We start from the raw sequence: 19,987 nt of genomic DNA on the forward strand, positions 1-19,987 counted from the left end.
GTGAGTGATTTAGGCTGGAGTAGGAGTACTTAGGCTGTAGTGAAGTACTACAGTCAAGTCCTGATGAAATTGTCCTGTGGTAATAGACTCCATCCCCAAGCCATCATAAAATGAGTCTGTAGTGATACTGCCCGCGTCCAATCATGAAAGCATCCTGGAGGGATGCAAACCCATCCTGATATCATCAAGGGGTCGTCTTCCAGCAGTACCTGACCATCATGTGTATTCTACGAGAGTCATCAGAGCATCATAATCAAGTAGTAATCGTGGTTACTCCAGAGACTGCACATTGGTATACATTACGCTATATACACATACTTCAGGATGGTTTCGGAAGAGCAGATGAGCACATAACTATCGAGATAACTTCAAATGGCTTTATCTGAGCTCACAAGGATTCCAGAAAGACTTTCCTACACTGACCTAGGTACCATCACATTTTGTCCGCATGTGTCCCACCGTACACACACACAAACCGTACCCCCATGCAGTACACACACTGCACTACGCACACCGACCATACATATATCACTCTCCCATGACCTGAGAATCGTAAAAAAGTGAGTGCTCGGATTTGCAGCAATAGGAGACTCCATCACCACACCAACCATGAGAAGGAATGTTTTAATACTCAAAGACCCTGAGACAGCTGCAATCCAAGGGCTCTACATACGTGTAAGGTGCTGCGCGGGACACCCAGTCTTGAAACGAGGCTGGATTCGCACATTGGGCTCAAAGGACAGTGACATCACCCAGAGGTGGCACTGTGATCTTCCTAAATGAGGTTCACAGGGAGAATGAATGCCTCTCTTAATAAATACAGTTCTATAAAAATGTGTGGGGGCTGGGGTGTTCATGATGGGGTGCTCGGCTACCACATCTGAGCAGACACGGGGAGCACAAAGAGCAGGGCAAGTCCAGCTGGTCAAAAGTTACTCTGTTCATGGAGAAGAAAAGTCTTCCAGAAGACAAGGGCTGGGCTCCTGGATGCTGCAGGGCGTGCACTTTGTTGAGTTTATGTACCTGAGAACAGTTTGCGGATATGGTAAGATAAGTCCTGCACGTGTCCTTATACAATTAATATTTACATCTCAGAGGGGAGGAGGCTTCCACAGAGAAAATATTCTTTTACTCCTGGAGGAAGAGTTGAGTGAAAAATATGACCCAATATCAACACAGCATCTCCAACGTGATGCTGCAGATCCTGGTGTGGCGGCTAGTGCTGCAGACGACTGCCAAGGATTGGTGCAGGTGACTAACGAGCTGCAGAAGATCCAACAGGGGCCAAAGTGTCTGAGAAGATGCTAGAATCTGCGCAAACCTTCCCGCAGGGACATCCTCTTGGGGCCATTCTGACACAGGTCCAGCAAGGCTTGCACAGTCCTGGCCACCTTAGTGAGGCCGTCTTCATCTAGGATGTGCTGTGGCATGCAGAGATACTCCTGTTAGTGACAGATGAGACACAAATTAGAGTAGATTCAGCAACCAGAGCTTACAAACACTATTGAAAAAATTACTTATTTTTCGTAAAGATCTTTCTGCTGGATACTCCTTCTACCTGCAGATTCCTCACCCTTAAATATACCAGGTGCCAGACTGGATCCAGAAACTTCTGACATAGCTCTGTGGTAGCGATATAGGGCACTGTCTCTGACCAATGCCAAAACAAATTTATAGTGACATCACTGGAGCAATATAGCACCCCCCCGTGCTCTGAGGTCAGTTCCCATTCATTCTTATGCAGGTCTTTCAAGGCAGGGACAAGAAGAGAATTTAGATGGCAACAGATGCACTACAACAATCTTCTTATAAGGCTTTCTAACAATTCGTTCAGAAAAAGGGAGGTGAGGACCCTGCAGGTAGGTAGAGTATCCACCAGTAAGATCATTACAGAAGAGAAGTAACTTTTTCTTCCGACGGATACTTCTACCTGCAGATTCCTCACCTCTGAATAGATTCCCAAGCAATATCCCCCATAGGAAGTGGGTCTGAAGGAAACGTTCTTAAACTAGGAAATTCTGTAAATATGAGGGGGCACAGTGACCATCAATTCATGCTTTTGTGTTTTGCGAAAAAGGCAAGAAGGGTAAGTCATTGCAATGCAGAGGTCTTCCACTGGTACAGCTCTAGCTAAGATCTTGCCTTGGTGGAATGAGCCCACATTCCCTGGGCCTGTTTCTTCTTAGCCAGCAGGTAACAGATGTTTATATACAGTATAATCCAGTAGGAAAGGCCTCTCTCTTGACCCGCCTTACTTTTCTTGACGCCTGTTTATGGGACAAAGAGCTGGTCATTAGATCAGATTTCCTTCATGCACACGATATAAAAATTGATTGCATGCTTGGGATCCAAACTATGCAAATGCTCCGCCATTTTTGGAGACGTGGAGCAGCAGATAAAAAGTGGGCAAGGTGACGGACTCCCCTTTGGCAGGAATACTGCTTGATTTCAAGCTATGAGCTTATGTGGGAAGAAGCCTGTGAAAGGTGGATGAACACTCGCAAACTCGACAAGCTGAGGTTTCTGCAACCAACACAGTCTTTAACATGAGAAACCTCAACAGCCAAGTATGGACCACATGGAAAATGTCACTTACCCAGTGTACATCTGTTCGTGGCATTAGTCGCTGCAGATTCACATGCTGTGCATAGTCCGCCGTCTGGTGTTGGGTCGGAGTGTTACAAGTTGTTTTTCTTCGAAGAAGTCTTTTCGAGCCACGAGACCGAGGGACTCCTCCTACTTTGGTTCCATTGCGCATGGGCGTCGACTCCATGTTAGATTGTTTTCCCCGCAGAGGGTGAGGTAGGAGTTGTGTATGTTAGTAATAGTGCCCATGCAATGGAATGAATAAGTATGTACAAAATGAAGGTTAAAGTAATATATTTACAAATGTTGAAGATTACTTCCAAACGGCTACAGGCTCCCGGGGAGGCGGGTGGGCGCATGTGAATCTGCAGCGACTAATGCCACGAACAGATGTACACTGGGTAAGTGACATTTTCCGTTGGGTGGCATGTGTAGCTGCAGATACACATGCTGTGCATAGACTAGTAAGCAGTTATCTCCCCAAAAGCGGTGGTTCAGCCTGTAGGAGTGGAAGTAGTTTGAAATAAAGTTCTTAGTACAGCTTGACCTACTGTGGCTTGTTGTGCAGATAACACATCTACACAGTAGTGCCTAGTAAATGTGTGAGGCGTAGACCATGTTGCTGCCTTACATATTTCGTTCATTGGAATATTTCCTAGAAAGGCCATGGTAGCACCTTTCTTTCTGGTTGAGTGTGCCTTTGGTGTAACAGGCAGCTGTCTCTTTGCTTTAAGATAGCAGGTTTGGATGCACCTAACTATCCATCTAGCTATACCTTGTTTTGATATTGGATTTCCTGTATGAGGTTTTTGAAATGCAATAAATAGTTGGTTTGTTTTCCTAATTAGTTTTGTTCTGTCAATGTAGTACATTAGTGCTCTTTTGATGTCTAATGTATGTAGTGCTCTTTCAGCTATTGAGTCTGGCTGTGGAAAGAACACTGGTAGTTCTACTGTTTGATTTAAGTGGAACGGTGAGATGACCTTTGGTAAGAATTTTGGGTTGGTTCTTAGAACTACCTTATTTTTGTGTATTTGAATAAATGGTTCTTGTATAGTAAATGCCTGAATTTCACTTACTCTTCTTAGAGATGTAATGGCAATGAGAAATGCAACTTTCCACGTTAGATATTGCATTTCGCAAGAATGCATGGGTTCGAATGGTGGACCCATGAGTCTTGTTAAGACAATATTGAGGTTCCATGAAGGAACAGGTGGTGTCCTTGGTGGTATAATTCTTTTTAGGCCTTCCATAAATGCTTTAATGACAGGTATTCTAAATAGGGAAGTTGAAGGAGTAATTTGCAGGTATGCAGATATTGCTGCGAGATGTATCTTTATGGAAGAGAAAGCTAGATTTGACTTTTGCAAATGTAGTAAATACCCTACAACATCTTTTGGAGATGCATGCAATGGTTGAACTTGATTATTATGGCAGTAGCAAACAAATCTTTTCCATTTACTTGCATAGCAGTGTCTAGTGGATGGCCTTCTAGCTTGTCTTATGACCTCCATACATTCCTGTGTGAGGTTTAAGTGTCCAAATTCTAGGATTTCAGGAGCCAAATTGCTAGATTCAGCGATGCTGGGTTTGGATGCCTGATTTGTTGCTTGTGTTGTGTTAACAGATCTGGTCTGTTGGGTAGTTTGACATGAGGTACTACTGACAGGTCTAGTAGTGTTGTATACCAAGGTTGTCTTGCCCATGTTGGTGCTATTAGAATGAGTTTGAGTTTGTTTTGACTCAATCTGTTTACTAGATATGGAAGGAGAGGGAGAGGGGGAAAAGCGTACGCAAATATCCCTGACCAATTCATACATAGAGCATTGCCTTGAGATTGCCGGTGTGGGTACCTGGATGCGAAGTTTTGGCATTTTGCATTTTCTTTTGTTGCAAATAGATCTATTTGAGGTGTTCCCCAAATTTGGAAGTAAGTGTTCAGGATTTGGGTGTGAATCTCCCATTCGTGGACCTGTTGGTGATCCCGAGAGAGACTGTCTGCTAGCTGGTTCTGGATCCCTGGAATAAACTGTGCTATTAGGCGAATGTGGTTGTGAATTGCCCAATGCCATATTTTTTGTGTTAGGAGACACAACTGTGTTGAGTGTGTCCCCCCCTGTTTGTTTAAATAATACATTGTTGTCATGTTGTCTGTTTTGACCAGAATGTATTTGTGGGTTATTATGGGTTGGAATGCTTTCAACGCTAGAAATACTGCTAACAATTCGAGGTGATTGATATGAAAGTTTCTTTGATGTACGTCCCATTGTCCTTGTATGCTTCGTTGATTGAGGTGTGCCCCCCACCCTGTCATGGAAGCATCTGTTGTTATCACGTATTGTGGCACTGGGTCTTGGAAAGGCCGCCCTTTGTTTAAATATGTACTGTTCCACCATAGAAGCGAGATATATGTTTGGCGGTCTATCAACACCAGATCTAGAAGGCGACCCTGTGCTTGTGACCATTGTGATGCTAGGCACTGTTGTAAGGGCCGCATGTGCAATCTTGCGTTTGGGACAATGGCTATGCATGAGGACATCATGCCTAGGAGTTTTAGTACCATCTTTGCATGTACTTTTTGTGTTGGATACATAGCTTGTATCACCTTGTGAAAATTGTGAACCCTTTGTGGACTTGGAGTGGCTATCCCCTTTGTTGTGTTGATTGTCGCTCCTAAGTATTGCTGTGTTTGACACGGCAGAATGTGTGACTTTGCATAGTTGATGGAGAAACCCCGTTTGCAAAGGGTTTGTATAACATAATCTGTGTGGTGTGAACACTTTGTTAGCGAGTTGGTTTTTCTTAACCAATCGTCTAGGTACGGGAACACGTGTATTTGCTGCCTTCTGATATGTGCAGCTACTACTGCTAGACATTTCGTAAAGACTCTTGGCGCGGTTGTTATTCCGAATGGCAACACTTTGAATTGGTAGTGTATTCCTTTGAATACGAACCGTAGGTATTTCCTGTGCGAGGGATGTATCGGTATATGGAAATACGCGTCTTTTAGATCTAAGGTTGTCATGTAGTCCTGCTGTTTCAGTAGTGGTATTACGTCTTGTAACGTGACCATGTGAAAGTGTTCTGATTTGATGAAGGTGTTTAATGTTCTGAGATCTAATATCGGTCTCAGAGTTTTGTCCTTTTTTGGTATTAGAAAGTACAGTGAGTAAACTCCTGTGTTCTTTTGTGGACCTGGTACTAATTCCATTGCGTCTTTTTGCAGTAATGCTTGAACTTCTAGTTGTAGAAGGTCTAAATGCTGTTTTGACATATTTTGTGTTTTCGGTGGGACGTTTGGAGGGAGTTGGAGAAATTCTATGCAATAACCATGTTGGATAATTTTCTAAGACCCAAGTGTCTGTTGTTATCTCCTCCCAAGATTTGTAGAACTGGCTTAGTCTTCCCCCCACTGGTGTTGTGTGAAGGGGTTGAGTGACTTGTGAGTCACTGCTTGTTTTGAGGGGTTTTGGGCCCTTGAAATTTTCCCCGGTTTCTTGGGAATTGGCCCCCTCTGTATTGGCCCCGAAAGCCTCCCCTTTGATACTGTCCCTGGTAGGTAGACGGTGTTGTTTGTGAGGTGCTGGCTTGTGTGGCTTGACCTCGAAACCCTCCTCTGAAAGTAGTTTTGCGAAATGTGCCAAATGTGCCTCTGCCCTGCGGGGAATAGAGTGCGCCCATGGCCTTAGCTGTGTCAGTGTCTTTCTTTAATTTTTCAATTGCAGTGTCCACTTCTGGTCCAAACAATTGTTGTTCATTGAACGGCATATTGAGCACTGCCTGCTGTATCTCGGGTTTGAAGCCGGATGTGCGCAGCCATGCGTGCCTCCTTATCGTTACAGCAGTATTTATAGTTGTTGCAGCTGTATCTGCTGCATCCATAGAAGAACGGATTTGGTTGTTGGATATGTTTTGTCCCTCTTCAACCACTTGTTTTGCCCGTTTTTGGAATTCTTTGGGGAGGTGCTCGATGAGATGCTGCATCTCGTCCCAATGGGCTCTGTCATATCGCGCTAGGAGTGCCTGCGAGTTGGCGATGCGCCACTGATTTGCAGCTTGTACTGCAACCCTTTTCCCGGCTGCATCAAACTTGCGGCTCTCCTTGTCCGGAGGTGGTGCGTCGCCTGATGTGTGCGAGTTGGCTCTTTTACGAGCTGCTCCTACGACAACTGAATCTGGTGTCAGTTGTGATGTAATAAAAGCAGGGTCTGTGGGTGGTGCCTTGTATTTCTTCTCCACCCTTGGGGTTATTGCTCTGCTTTTAACTGGCTCCTTAAAGATTTGTTTAGCGTGCCTTAGCATTCCCGGGAGCATAGGAAGGCTTTGATAATTGCTATGGGTGGAGGACAGGGTGTTAAAAAGGAAGTCATCCTCGATAGGCTCTGAATGTAGCGATACGTTATGAAACTCTGCTGCCCTAGCTACCACCTGAGCATACGCTGTACTGTCCTCAGGTGGTGAGGGCTTAGTGGGGTACGACTCAGGGCTGTTGTCCGATACTGGGGCGTCATAGAGATCCCATGCGTCCTGGTCATCTTGGCTCATGGTGGTATGAGCTGGTGATTGTGACGGAGTCTGTGCCGGTGATATATGAGTTGCCGGTGGTGGAGAGGGTGGTGGAGTTACCTTCTTTACCACTTTTGCTTGTGGTGTTTTTTCTTGTTGTTGGAAATCTACTTTCCTTTTTCTTCTGATTGGGGGAAGGGTGCTGATCTTCCCTGTACCACTTTGTATAAAGATCCGCTTTTGCGTGTGATCTACAGCTGTTGTTTGTAATTCCTCCTCAAATCTGTGTTTTTGAAGTTGGGAGGACAGTGATTGTTCCTCTGAGTAGGAACTGGCTTTCGGTTCGGTTGCTGGGCGTTTTGGCACCGAAACCGTGTCTTTTGTTGTTTTCGGCTCCGAAGAGATTTTCCTCTTTTTCGGTGTCGTACCTTCTTGGCGTCGACCATCTTCGGTGCCGCTATCTCTGTGCCGAGCAGCTTCGGTGCCGCTGTCTCGGTGTCGACCCTTTTCTGCGGCACTTTCTCGGTCCCGAGATTGCTGCGTGCCTGTGTCTCGACCTGAGTCGGATTCGATGTTGATTCTAATCTAACCCGATAGCGAACGAAACAATACCTACGAATTTTCCGTTGATTCTGACTAACTTTCCGCCCCGAAACACGGAGCGAAAAGGAACACGTCCGAACCCGATGGCGGAAAAAAAACAATCTAACATGGAGTCGACGCCCATGCCCAATGGAACCAAAGTAGGAGGAGTCCCTCGGTCTCGTGACTCGAAAAGACTTCTTCGAAGAAAAACAACTTGTAACACTCCGACCCAACACCAGACGGCGGACTATGCACAGCATGTGTATCTGCAGCTACACATGCCACCGAACATTAAAAATATCAACACTAAATGCAGGTTTGATTGTGGCAATACAAAAAGGTCTGGAAGAAATAAGTTAGACAAACCCTTCAAGAATTTATAAACCACTGGTTGGTCTGGGAGACAAACAATCCACCAAGGGAGCACTATATCCCTTGGCTCTTCCGACTGCGCAAACATTGTTGAGCTTAGGATAACGCAAATTGTAGGATGGTAGCTAACACTGCTTTCAAACGTCAATAACTCTGCCTCACACCAAGCGACAAATATTTTTCACCTTTTGGAATAGACTGCTGTAATTGAGGGGGCAACAGACTGACCGGATCATGTTGACCGCCTCCGGTGGAAGCTGAAAGGAACTCAGTTGCCTCTGTCAATATCCAAGCATGAAAGTGTAAGCCTTGAAAATTGAGATGTGGGGCCAAGCACCGCCCCCCACCCTCCTCCACCAGATTGAAAGAAAAGGGGTGCACACAGGGAGTGGTTTAATAGGTCTGTATAGCACACCCATCTCAGCTAGTCAGGGGCAACTGAGAACTCCATTAGGCCGGTCCTAGCAAATCTACCCCAGAACTATAGGAATCAAAAGAATGGGGTTGGGGGGGAAGGTGTAGTGTAGCAGAAACCTGCACTACAACACGTCTACCAAAAATACTTGCAACTGATAATGAAGGGCACAGAACGCTGAGCAATGGGTGGTGTTGTGTATGGCAAACTGAGCAGATGCACATTGTTGCCGGCAAGATGCCGCCGACTGAGAATGTCGGCTCTGATGTTGGGTAAACTCGTCAAATGTTTGGTTACCCCAACCACCTGCATTGGGACACCCAAGTCCACAGACCTGGTGCTTCTCAACAGAGGAGGTGGTTCCCTCTCCTCCATGGTTGGTGATGCACATCGCAGTCATGTTGTCTGACACGGATGTCGGGAGGAAGGTCTTGAGTGTCCTGAGGTCATGCACATTGATGTGTGCATTCTTCTCTTCTGGTGACCAGAGACCTCTGATCTCCAGATTCCCCCCAGATGCTATTCCCCAAAGTTGGACACATCTGTTGCCACAGGTTGTGGGGGACAGATGGACTTCCCTCAAGACAGATTCTTCTCCATTCCTTACCAGCTCAAACTCACAGTGGGGTAGTTGGAGCTCACAATGGAGTCTGCCAACTCTTGCTGCACAGGAGAGTCCTCATGTAGCCAACTCACCGAGCAAATGCAAGACTGTCAGGACTGCAACCCATATTCCCTGTTGAAAGAAGCAAGTCAGAATGTCCCAGAAACTACAGGAAGGACGGAAACCTCGGAGCAAGGAGGTTTCCAATACTATCCCTTTGAACAGATGCTAAAGGGCTCCAGAGGAGATTTGGGTACTCTGATTTAAAACCCCCAAACTAAACAGCAGTTAAATTGCCAACAGCAGATGGCGTGATACCATTTGTGGTAAGCCAGTCATCGAGGTATGCGAAACAGTGATGTGTGGCAGAGAAAACATACAGCGTCAAGGTCCAGGATCCGGGCAGGGCACCAAAAGGCCCCATGAAGCTAAGAGGAACACCAGAGGAGAGAGCCCCTCTCCTGAATATGTCAAACGGGGCTTGAAGAAAAGGCTCCTGATAGACATCCGGAATGAAAATGTCACTTACCCAGTGTACATCTGTTCGTGGCATTAGTCGCTGCAGATTCACATGTTGAGCACAGTCCGCTGCCTGGTGTTGGGCTCGGAGTATTACAAGTTGTTTTTCTTCGAAGAAGTCTTTTTTGGTCACGGGACCGAAGGACTCCTCCCTCTTCGGCTCCATTGCGCATGGGCGTCGACTCCATCTTAGATTGTTTTCCCCGCAGAGGGTGAGGCTGGAGTTGTTTGCTATAAATAGTGCCCATGCAATGGAGTGAATACGTATGTACATAAAAAGTTTATAATAATTATTTACAAATGTACAAATGTTTAAGATTTAAGATTTACTTCTAAACGGCTACAGGCTTCCCGGGGAGGCGGGAGGGCACATGTGAATCTGCAGCGACTAATGCCACGAACAGATGTACACTGGGTAAGTGACATTTTCAGTTCGATGGCATATGTTGCTGCAGATACACATGTTGAGCATAGACTATAAAGCAGTTACCTCCCCTAAAAGCGGTGGTTTAGCCTGTAGGAGTTGAAGTAGTTTGGAATAATGTTCTTAGTACAGCTTGGCCCACTGTAGCTTGTTGTGCATTTAGTACATCTACACAGTAGTGTTTAGTAAATGTATGAGGCGTAGACCAGGTTGCAGCCTTACATATTTCGCTCATAGGAATGTTTCCTAGAAAGGCCATTGTAGCACCTTTCTTTCTGGTTGAGTGTGCCTTTGGTGTAATAGGCAATTCTCTCTTGGCTTTAAGATAGCATGTTTGAATACATCTGACTATCCATCTAGCAATGCCTTGTTTAGAGATTGGATTTCCTATGTCAGACAATGTCGGGATCATTGTCCGGCACTGGGGTGTCGTATAAGTCCCAAGCGTCTTGATCCTGATTATCTTGACTTATAGTAGTTTGCGCTGGTGAGTGCATTTGTGGCGGAGTTTGTGCCGGCGATGCCTGTTGTGGTGGAGAGGGTGGAGGCGTGACTTTTTTAACCACTTTGGCTTGTGGTTGTGCGTCATCCTTGAGAAATCCGATCCTTCTTTTTCTCATTATTGGGGGAAGGGTTGATATCTTCCCTGTGTCTTGTTGGATGTACAGTCTCTTTTGTGTGTAGTCTGATTCTACACTTTGGAGCTCTTGTCCAAATCTGTGCATCTGGCCACTTATTCCTTGTTCCTCTGTGTAGGAAGGAGGTGTGGAACTTTTCGGCGCCGAGAGAGAATCTTTTTTCGGCTTCGGTACCGACTGAATTTTTGTGGCTTTCGGCAGTGTGTCTCGGTGCCGATGTTTTTCGGTGCCGGCATCTTGTTTTTGCTTCTCGGAGCCGCTATCTCGGCTCCGAGGTTGCTCCATGGCGGTCCCTCGACCGGAGTCGGGTGTCTTCGCTATGGGCGTGCCCTTTTTCGGCGCCTTCGACGGGTCGCCGGTTTTATGGGTCGAGCCATGGCCTGTTGGCAGTGGCGTCCCCTGGGCTTTTGTTTTTTTCGATGGTCTTTATTTTCGACGTCTTACTCACTGTTTGTTGTTGTTGTTCGACGTCGGAGTCTCCGGATTCTGAGTCCGGAACCGAGAATGTTTCCTCTTCGTCGTCGAAACGTTGTTTTGTCGGCGTGGACGCCATTTGTAGACGCCTGGCTCTTCGGTCCCGGAGTGTTTTTCTGGACCGGAAGGCTCGACAGGCCTCACAGGTATCCTCCTTGTGCTCGGGGGACAAGCACAAGTTACAGACCAAGTGCTGATCTGTATAAGGATACTTACTGTGACATTTTGGGCAGAAATGGAACGGGGTCCGTTCCATCGGCTTCGGCGTCACACGCGGTCGGGCCGACCAGGCCCCGATGGGGGATCGAAGCTACCCCAAAGTCTTCCGATGATCGGTGTCGATGTACCTAACTATCCCGATACCGAACGGAACAATACCGACGCTTTCTTCCGAGATTCTGACTAACTTTCCGAACCGAAACACGGAGCGAAAAGGAACACGTCCGAACCCGACAGCGGAAAAAAAACAATCTAAGATGGAGTCGATGCCCATGCGCAATGGAGCCGAAGAGGGAGGAGTCCTTCGGTCCCGTGACCAAAAAAGACTTCTTCGAAGAAAAACAACTTGTCATACTCCGAGCCCAACACCAGACAGCGGACTGTGCTCAACATGTGTATCTGCAGCAACATATGCCATCGAACCTATGGTTACGGTTGCATTGGTACTGATTTCGGTGCCCAAGGCAGAGGCCTAACAATAGCCCCCATGCAGGTGGCCCAAAGTTCCAGGGGGCTCCCACAGGACTATCTGCACGGGTGGCAGACCCCTGGCTTGAGAGCTTGTGACTCAGTCCAGAGCGCATGGGGGTAGAGGGGCTTCCCTGTATTTTGTACCCCCCCCCCTCAAGTTTCGTTACGCCACTGGCTGCAGGAGGCTGCGTTGTTCTGGGTGTCGGCATTGATCATTTTGGACCCCTCTGGTCATCTCTTGTGTGAGCCATGAAAAGCCTGGCCTCCTACTCTTGTAGCTGTGGGGTTCACGTGGAGGTGAAGGACAAACAACGAAGACTAGTGCTTGGAGCTGAGGAAAGATAAATAGTCCTCAAGTGGATCAGTGATGGCCATCTGTACAACACACCTGAAGCAGGGCATAAATCTTGACACCCATGGTTGGGACATGACCATAGCACCGCACGACAATATTCTGGAGAACAAAACATCTTCACCTTATGAGCTGAGGAGAGAAATACTGGACCCATGTCAGAAAGCATGGAAACAGCAGAACTGACATGAGGGCCCTGGGATCAGCGCTGTATGGATCCAGTGATGTTAACATATCTCCGTTTCTGTTGTAGCCAGCACCCCTAATCAGCACTGGAGAGTTATGTCAGAAGATTCTGGATCTAGAATGCAACTAGGATATTAAATGGTGTAGAATCTGCAGGAAGGCGTATCCATCAGAAACCTGGAAGGCAAGGACAATGGAGAAAGCTGTAAAGACCTCCTTCTAACATCCCCTTCCCAAATGCCCCCAAAAGAGATGGCTACTTCATTAAATGTCTTCACCGCCCATGTCAGTTCTACATGATTTTTTCCTATCTGCACACGATTCAAAATTATTCATTTACCACGGCCTTTACAGATGGGCTGCAGAATTCTGCACACAGGCCCAGCATAGCCGTCCTATTGGTTTTCATGTGTACCTCTCTGCAAATCCTGCCCCGAAGCCTAGTCATGCTGCTCGCCTGGCCATGATGACTTGTTGGTCACTTTAATTCCCTCTCCAAAATTCCTGCCCAGGGAGCCCAACCCTTCTGCCCCATCAGTCTACGTGGCCTGCCTATGGAGTCTGGCCCTGTTGCCCGTCGGACTCGCTGCTCTCCTCTCTCGAAGGCCTGACCATGGTGTCCACTCATTCTGCTTGCTTGACCTTGCAGCCCGTTCGGTAATCCACCTTCCCTCTCAGCAAGTCTTGCTCAAGAAGCCCAGTCCATCTGCTCGCCTGGCTGTGCAGCTTCAACTGTACCCCTCACCTACGCACCCCCCACCAATCACTAATCAACCGCTGATCACAACCTCTACCTGCACCCTTAGGAGCACCGACCATGCTACAATGCCCTACTCCCACATCACCACTCTCTCCTCTCCCTCCGAGGCACCACCAGTTCCCCCATCAGCCCTTGGGTGCCATCTAAGTTATCATACACAGTTTCACTTGTACGCCACCTAGGAACCCACGCGTCATGCTATAGATGGGAAGTGCTGTTCTCCACATTGTAGGCAGGTGCAACATATAGATTCACTGGAGATGATAACATTTGACAAAGGCATGCTTATATTTACACCACTTCAAAACAACACCCAACACATGCAAGCAGAAAATCTAAATGCATGAATTCATTTCTACAGGTGTGTAACTGCACACAGTGGTCCACATGAAACAGTTAGATCCCCTTCACCAAACTGAGGCATCTTCATTGATTCCAAATAGGCCTATTCAAACTCTCAAGTTCATTATAATTATGTGAACATAATTCATGCAACATATATTCCATGCATCAAACGTGACATGCACGGGAGCAGAACTGTAGTGCTTAGAAAAAAACATGCACTTCCTACCTCCAGGCCGACAGAGGCTACGGACCACACCGTCGCAGAGATGCGAGTGCTACAGAGGACTTCACTGCGCTATGGACAGCTTACGTCATCAGCACCCATGGAATGACAGAATCCAGTATCTTCATCGCTCTGTTCAGGCGCGGGTACTGCGAGCCAAACACAGCCACCAAATACACAGCATGCGACATTGCTAGCTTATGGTTTTTACTTCTCGTTTTTTGACAAACAGTGGCATCAGTGGTGCCACTGCCAACCCATGCAGGTACAGACGTTGCAGTGGTTTGAAGGAAAGGGCACAGACGTGACCAGACTCAGCCACACTTCCTTCCTCTCCACGCCCAGCCCTAATGCAGAAGTCGACTTTTATAGCACTGTTAAAATCACACAGAAAATGTTGTAGATTCACCTGTGTTGCATACTGCCATATTGTGTTCTGTGCAGATATTTGTAACTTGTTTTTGCTCTAAGATGTTAAGAGTCACAAGGCCTGCTGTAATTCCACCCTTGGTCCGCAATGTACCATCACATTGGCTCAACCTCAGATCGCTTTCCGCTCAGTGGTGTGCACAATCAAAGACATTGTACTGTGCATAGTAAAGGGAGTTGTAGGGCATTGAAAGTAACAGGGAGGAGCGTGGGTGCATGTAAATCTACAGCACCACGTGCTACAGACTTATGGTTACATGGTAAGTGACAGTTTCCCTTCTTAGCATGTATCACTATAAACATTCGCTGCATCTTCTCTAAAGTGGTGGCTAGCGAGCAGATGTCTGAAAAAGGTTTTTTAAGAATGTTTATTCAACTAAAGCCCGTTGAAGTGGAAGAATATTGACACAGTAATGGTTGGTGAATGTATGTGGCATTGACCAAGTAGAAGAACACTTGCAGATATCCATTAAAGGGATGTTATCCAAAAATGGCTAGGGTTTCGCCCTGTTTGCATGTAGAGTAGGCTCAAGAGGGCACAAGTAGTGTGAGCGTAGCCTTGGCATAGCAAGTCTGTTGCAATGCACTATCAACCTGGCAATGCCAGTTTTACAGTTGGCACAGCCCCAATGGGGTGTGGCGAAGGCTATTATAAGTTGATCAGACTTTTTAAAGGGATTTGGCCTATCAATGCAGTACATAAGTGATCTCTTGACATCCAGAAAGCGAAAGGCCCTTTCCTCTACAGGCCCTGCTTATGGGAAGAAGTGCAGCACATTCATCTGGTTCAGGTGGAAATGTGAAACAACCTTTGGCAAAAATTTGGGATTGGTGCGGGGAACTACCCTATCTTTGTGAACCTGAATAAATGGTTCTTTGGACTGTAAGAGCTTAAAGCTCGTTCATGCAACAGCCCATTTGATTGCGATTAGGAAGCAACCTTGCAGGACAAGAACTGTACGGGTTCAAAAGAAGGACCCACAAGTCATGTGAGGACCACACTGAGGTTGCAGAAGGCGTCTTTTGAGGTATTACCCTCTTTAGATCCTCCATGAAGACTTTAATGAGCAAGATGTTAAAGAGGGAGCAGTGTTGCTTGTTTTGAAGGTATGTTGCAACTACGGTTACATGTAAGTGTATAGAGGTGTAGACGAGACCTGCCTTGTAACAGGTAAGACAATCTCCTGCACAAAAAATGTAGATGGGTCTACCTGTTTGGATACTGAATAATATATACATCTTTTTCACTTAGGTGTGAAATAGATGCAAGTAGTCTGCTTTCACACCTCATGCTGGAAATCCAAACATTTCTCTGGTAGATAAAGGTAACCAAACTCTTGGAACTCAGTGCTTGATCACGATGTTTGGGATGAGGATGCCCGAGCTGACCCAGATACCTAGTCAGAAGATAAGGTATGGCCTGTGCAGGAGCTTCTCATGAGGACTAATCAACATCTCCCGGTTCACTGAATACCAGGCTGGTCCTGCCCAGGTTGGTGCCACTAGGATGAGGGTCATGGACAAGTGGAGGAGAGAGCCGCAAACCAGTAGACAACTATCCCTGACCAGTTCATCAATACTGCATTAGCCACTGACTGTGGGAACCTGGAGGTGAAGGTTTGAAATTCTGCATTTTTAAAACAGCGAACTAGTCGGCTGTTGGAGTCCCCTACCGTTGGAAGGACTTGTGGGTGGAGTTCCCACTAGTTGTTGCTGTGTCCTCCTGAGCAGGTCCGCAGAGCTGTGCTCCACACCTGTCCAATCCTTTGTTAACAGGTGGATGTGATTGCAGTTTGCTCCCTGCTAAATCTCTTGAGAGTTAGTGCAGTGGGTGCTGCCTTGATTCTGGATGTAGAACATGGCTGTCATGTTGCCTGTCTTTGTTGGAACTGTTTTTCCGTGTATAAGTGGGAAGAACACCTTGACGGCTAGTCTGATGGCTTGAAGCTCTAGGAAGGTTTTTGTCACAACCATGGTGCTGGGGGAACCCAGGTGCCTTGGACAGTCATCTTGCAGAGGTGAGATCCCTACCCCCACTTTAGACTCATCAGTGGTGATCGTCACCTGTGGGAGGGTGTTTAGAAAGTGTCTATCGAGCAGCAGGTTTGTCGCTGTTCCACAAAAACAGAGTGTGCTGGGCCATGGTGTTACCAACACTAGATTCTCCCAATGCCCAGCTGCTTTGCCAATGCCTGTGAGGTATTCCTATAACAAGTGCATGTCCCAAGCCCTACCTGGTGTATGGTATAACTGCTATGCATTAAGCCACCATCCACGACAAAGTTAATGACAGTCTACATAGTAATGGTACGGCGTGCTGAAAAAGAGGCAGCAGCTGTTGGGAGTGTCATCACCCTCTGTTTGTTGGGGTACGTCTTGACTGTGACTGCACTTGGGACTGAGCAGAGGAAGGGCTGGACTGGGTGCAGCCGGAGATGCCATTTTTTCTCAATGAGGGTGAAACCTAGGATGTGAAGTAGGGCATTCCTGTAGGAGGATGTGCTTGGTATTGTTGTTTGCTGCTGCAGTTGATCTGCCAGGTGTCTAAGGCTGGGAAGACGTGTATGGGGTTTCTACGAGGTGCACTGATACCACCACTAGGCACTTTGAAACCACCCTTGGAGCAGTAGTGATTACGAAGGGTAACACCTTGAACTGGTAGTGTTCGCTACTTACCATGAACAGAAAGTACTGGTGATGGGCTGGGTCAGGATATGCAAGTATATGTCTTTCGGATCAATCACTGACATGATGTTACCTTGGTGTAGTAGTGGGATGCCTTCTTGTAGAGTAACCATGTGAAAGTGTTTAGAAAGAATGAACCTGTTCAATGGCTTGAGATTATAGTTCTGCTGAGGGAATTGTCCCTTTGGGGGGATCAAAAAGTACAGAGACTACACCCGCACCACAGTGGTATCCAGATATTTTGAAAAAGCACATCAACCTCTTCCTCCAGAAGGTGGTTTGACTCAGTACATGGCAGCGGGAAGGGGATGTTCGGAGGCCTAACTGTGTGAAACTCAAGGCAGTAATCTTCCCTTACAATCAAGAGTGTGTATTGGTGATGTTTTCCCACTGAGCAAGAAGTGCTTTGGTCTCCCCCTGAGCGGTGTGATGTGATCGATGGAAAGTGACTCCTTTGGAGAAGAGGAGCCCCTAGCAAGGCCACCTCTGCCATTCCAACTCTTGTGATCTTTTCTGAAGAGCCTGTGGTATGTGTTTCTCCAGCTCCTCCTTATAGAACTAGTCGTACCTGGAGAGGAGGCCCACCGAACTGTCAATGCACCAGTGTGCAGCTGCCCCAGGCGCCACCCATTTCCCGCTTCGTCTGGGGCTGTATAGAACTTTTTTTCTCCATATGAAAGTAACTACCCTGGCTTTCACTGGCTCCCTAAAGTTGCTGGTAGGCAACTTGAGTATTCCCTTGAGAATAAGGAGGGAGTGGTCGCGCACTCTGTCCCAGACAGGGTTTTGACTAGGAAGTGGTCCTCATCTTCCACTATAGGGAGTTTTACCTGATGATGTTGTGCAGATTACTGGATGGCACTCAGCAGTATCTGTTGGGGGGGGGGGGGGGGGGGGGTGTGGAAGTGGGGGCTGGCAGGCTAGTGCTCTAGGACTGTGTTGCCTTGAGGACCTACCATTCAGCAGACACTTGTGTTACTCTCTGGGAAAAGACTCCACGCTATCTCATCAAATACACGCTGACACCGCCTTGGCTCTGCTACTCACTTCACAACAGTTCTCCAAACCTGAATGGCTTCCTTGCTTGCTTTTGTTAGTCCTCCTTGTGTTTTTTTAATCACTTATAATTTTAGTTGCTCACATATCCAGTATCATATCCCTTATTTAGACTGCACCGCAGACCCTTAAACACCCAGGTCTTTCAGGTATTTTTTTGTGCATTAACAGCCCTGCCTATCTTACTGGCCTCTCACTATTTCGTGAGCCCTGATTTTATATCTTTCAAATTGTTTTACAAATCACACTAACTTTGATATTACAGGTACACGCTTTATGCATTGCCTAGAAGCCCTGCTGTGTGAATTGAGACCTGTTACGTAACGAACTGCCAGGACGATATCCGTCAATGCATAATTATAATAGCTCATACACCGCTGAGGCATTTGTTCCACCATATCACAGGTGGTGCATGCATACATGAGCTAAGGCTCCCTCCACAATAGGTGTGTGGGCTTCCTAACCGCTTGGTCATTTTTCCACCCATAGTAATGCCTGTAGTGCTCAGAGATGGCTGCCTGGCAGGGAGTCACTGATGTCCTTGGGGTACTTTCAGCATAACCTATCGCTAGTGATGTATTTTCAGTCATAAGTTTGTCACTTCTATCCCACTTGTGAGTTGCAGAAAGGCTGTGGCGAGCTACACTGTGGCCCTTGTTACAGATCTTTACACTATATCAGGGGCCTGATAGTCACTCGTTTGGTGAAAAAACACAAAGGCGATAAGAGTCAGAAACAAAATGCACAGAGACACACAGAGCTGTCATAGTTAGAGTTCATTACTTAACATGGCATGACATCATATACAACAGGAAAAAAACAACTGAGCAAAATCATAACATAACAACAACGAAGACCACATTGCAGCAGCGTCAATTTACAAAGCAAGAAGCTGTGAGCCGAAGAAAGGAATTAAATACTGGACTATTTACATTTGTACACATTTTAAGATCAAACAGTACCGTGTCCTAGATTCATCATCAAATATATATATATATATATGTATGTATAAAATATATATAATTTAGTTTAAGGCAGCAAACATGTACTTCTGCAGACAGACACTTAGTGTTATGAGTACAATAACTGGGCTGTGTAAGGAGTCTCTGATACTACGGGGAGAGAGATCCCTGCTGCCACACCGAACAGTGAGGGGTGCTGGTGTGGCAGCAGACCTCTGATATCGAGGCCCTCTGGCTAGTGAGATGTGTAAGGGTCCCACGCTGAAGGCTACACTGTGAACATGTACCAGGCCTGCGGTGCAACAATGTCAGAGGTCCTATGAAGTTGTGTAGAAACCATGGAGCCAACATCTTAAGGCCACAGTATAAAAGATGTGGGAGCCATAAGAACATAAGTTTAAGACTCCATTGCAAGGCCTGAGTTCTACAAGGTTAGGATTGAGTTAAAAATGGTGCTGGATCCCGGGCGCACCCAAGTTAGGACTAGGGTGAGGCATGTGCAGGATCCATCAGTGCACAAGTTCAGGGTGAGACTCTGAAAAGCGCCTGGAAGCCATGGGAGCAATAATAACAAAGCTATCTGTAACAGTTAGGTGAATGAACCGAAGGCACCAGAAAGTTGGGGCTACATTACATCTAGGTTGGTGCAACAAGCTCAGGGCTACAAGTGCCACAACTTGGGGAAACACACTTTACACCTGATGTAGGGCAGTGATTCTAGGCACTTCTCACTTGAGGCAAGCTGATGGGACCTGGAGAACTGAACATGTGCCGAACTGAAAACACTGACACTTCCTGAGAGAAAGCAGAACTTGCCAATCGTGAAGCTTTGAAATTTAAGTACAGGTGCATCATCATCTGAAGTTGTTTTAAATGGTCTTGTCCTTTAAATAATGTTTGCCGGCACGCACGCCACAGATATAAAAGTGAGAATTATTGTCAGACCAGGATACCAGATTTCATATTTATGCTCTTGTTATGCCAAGAAGGATGCAACCTTCATAAGCAAGCTGCTGATACCAATCCAAGAAGGCCTCCTATTGCTTTCTAGGCAAAATCTGTACTTCCTACAGCGATGCTACATATGGAGATCAGAGGCATTCCCCTTTCCAGCTCAACACTTCTGTCTTCCCTGTGCTGGATTGGCAGTTGCCTCACCCCTGCCTTGTCCTCTTC

The 19,987-nt window shown here is 46.6% G+C and overlaps 1 protein-coding gene across 1 annotated transcript in view; it reads right to left on the reverse strand.

Annotated features, from left to right (window-relative positions):
• Positions 1-608: 608 nt before the first annotated feature.
• Positions 609-19,987, reverse strand: part of LRCH4 (leucine rich repeats and calponin homology domain containing 4) — a 153,260-nt gene continuing 133,881 nt past the window's right edge. The window contains exon 19 of the mRNA XM_069215653.1: positions 609-1,442. Within this exon, the coding sequence (XP_069071754.1) occupies positions 1,305-1,442 (138 nt within the window). The 3' untranslated portion in view covers positions 609-1,304. The remainder of the gene's footprint in view (positions 1,443-19,987) is intronic.

Source organism: Pleurodeles waltl, chromosome 12 (genome assembly GCF_031143425.1).
Source record: "Pleurodeles waltl isolate 20211129_DDA chromosome 12, aPleWal1.hap1.20221129, whole genome shotgun sequence".
Taxonomy (NCBI): domain Eukaryota; kingdom Metazoa; phylum Chordata; class Amphibia; order Caudata; family Salamandridae; genus Pleurodeles; species Pleurodeles waltl.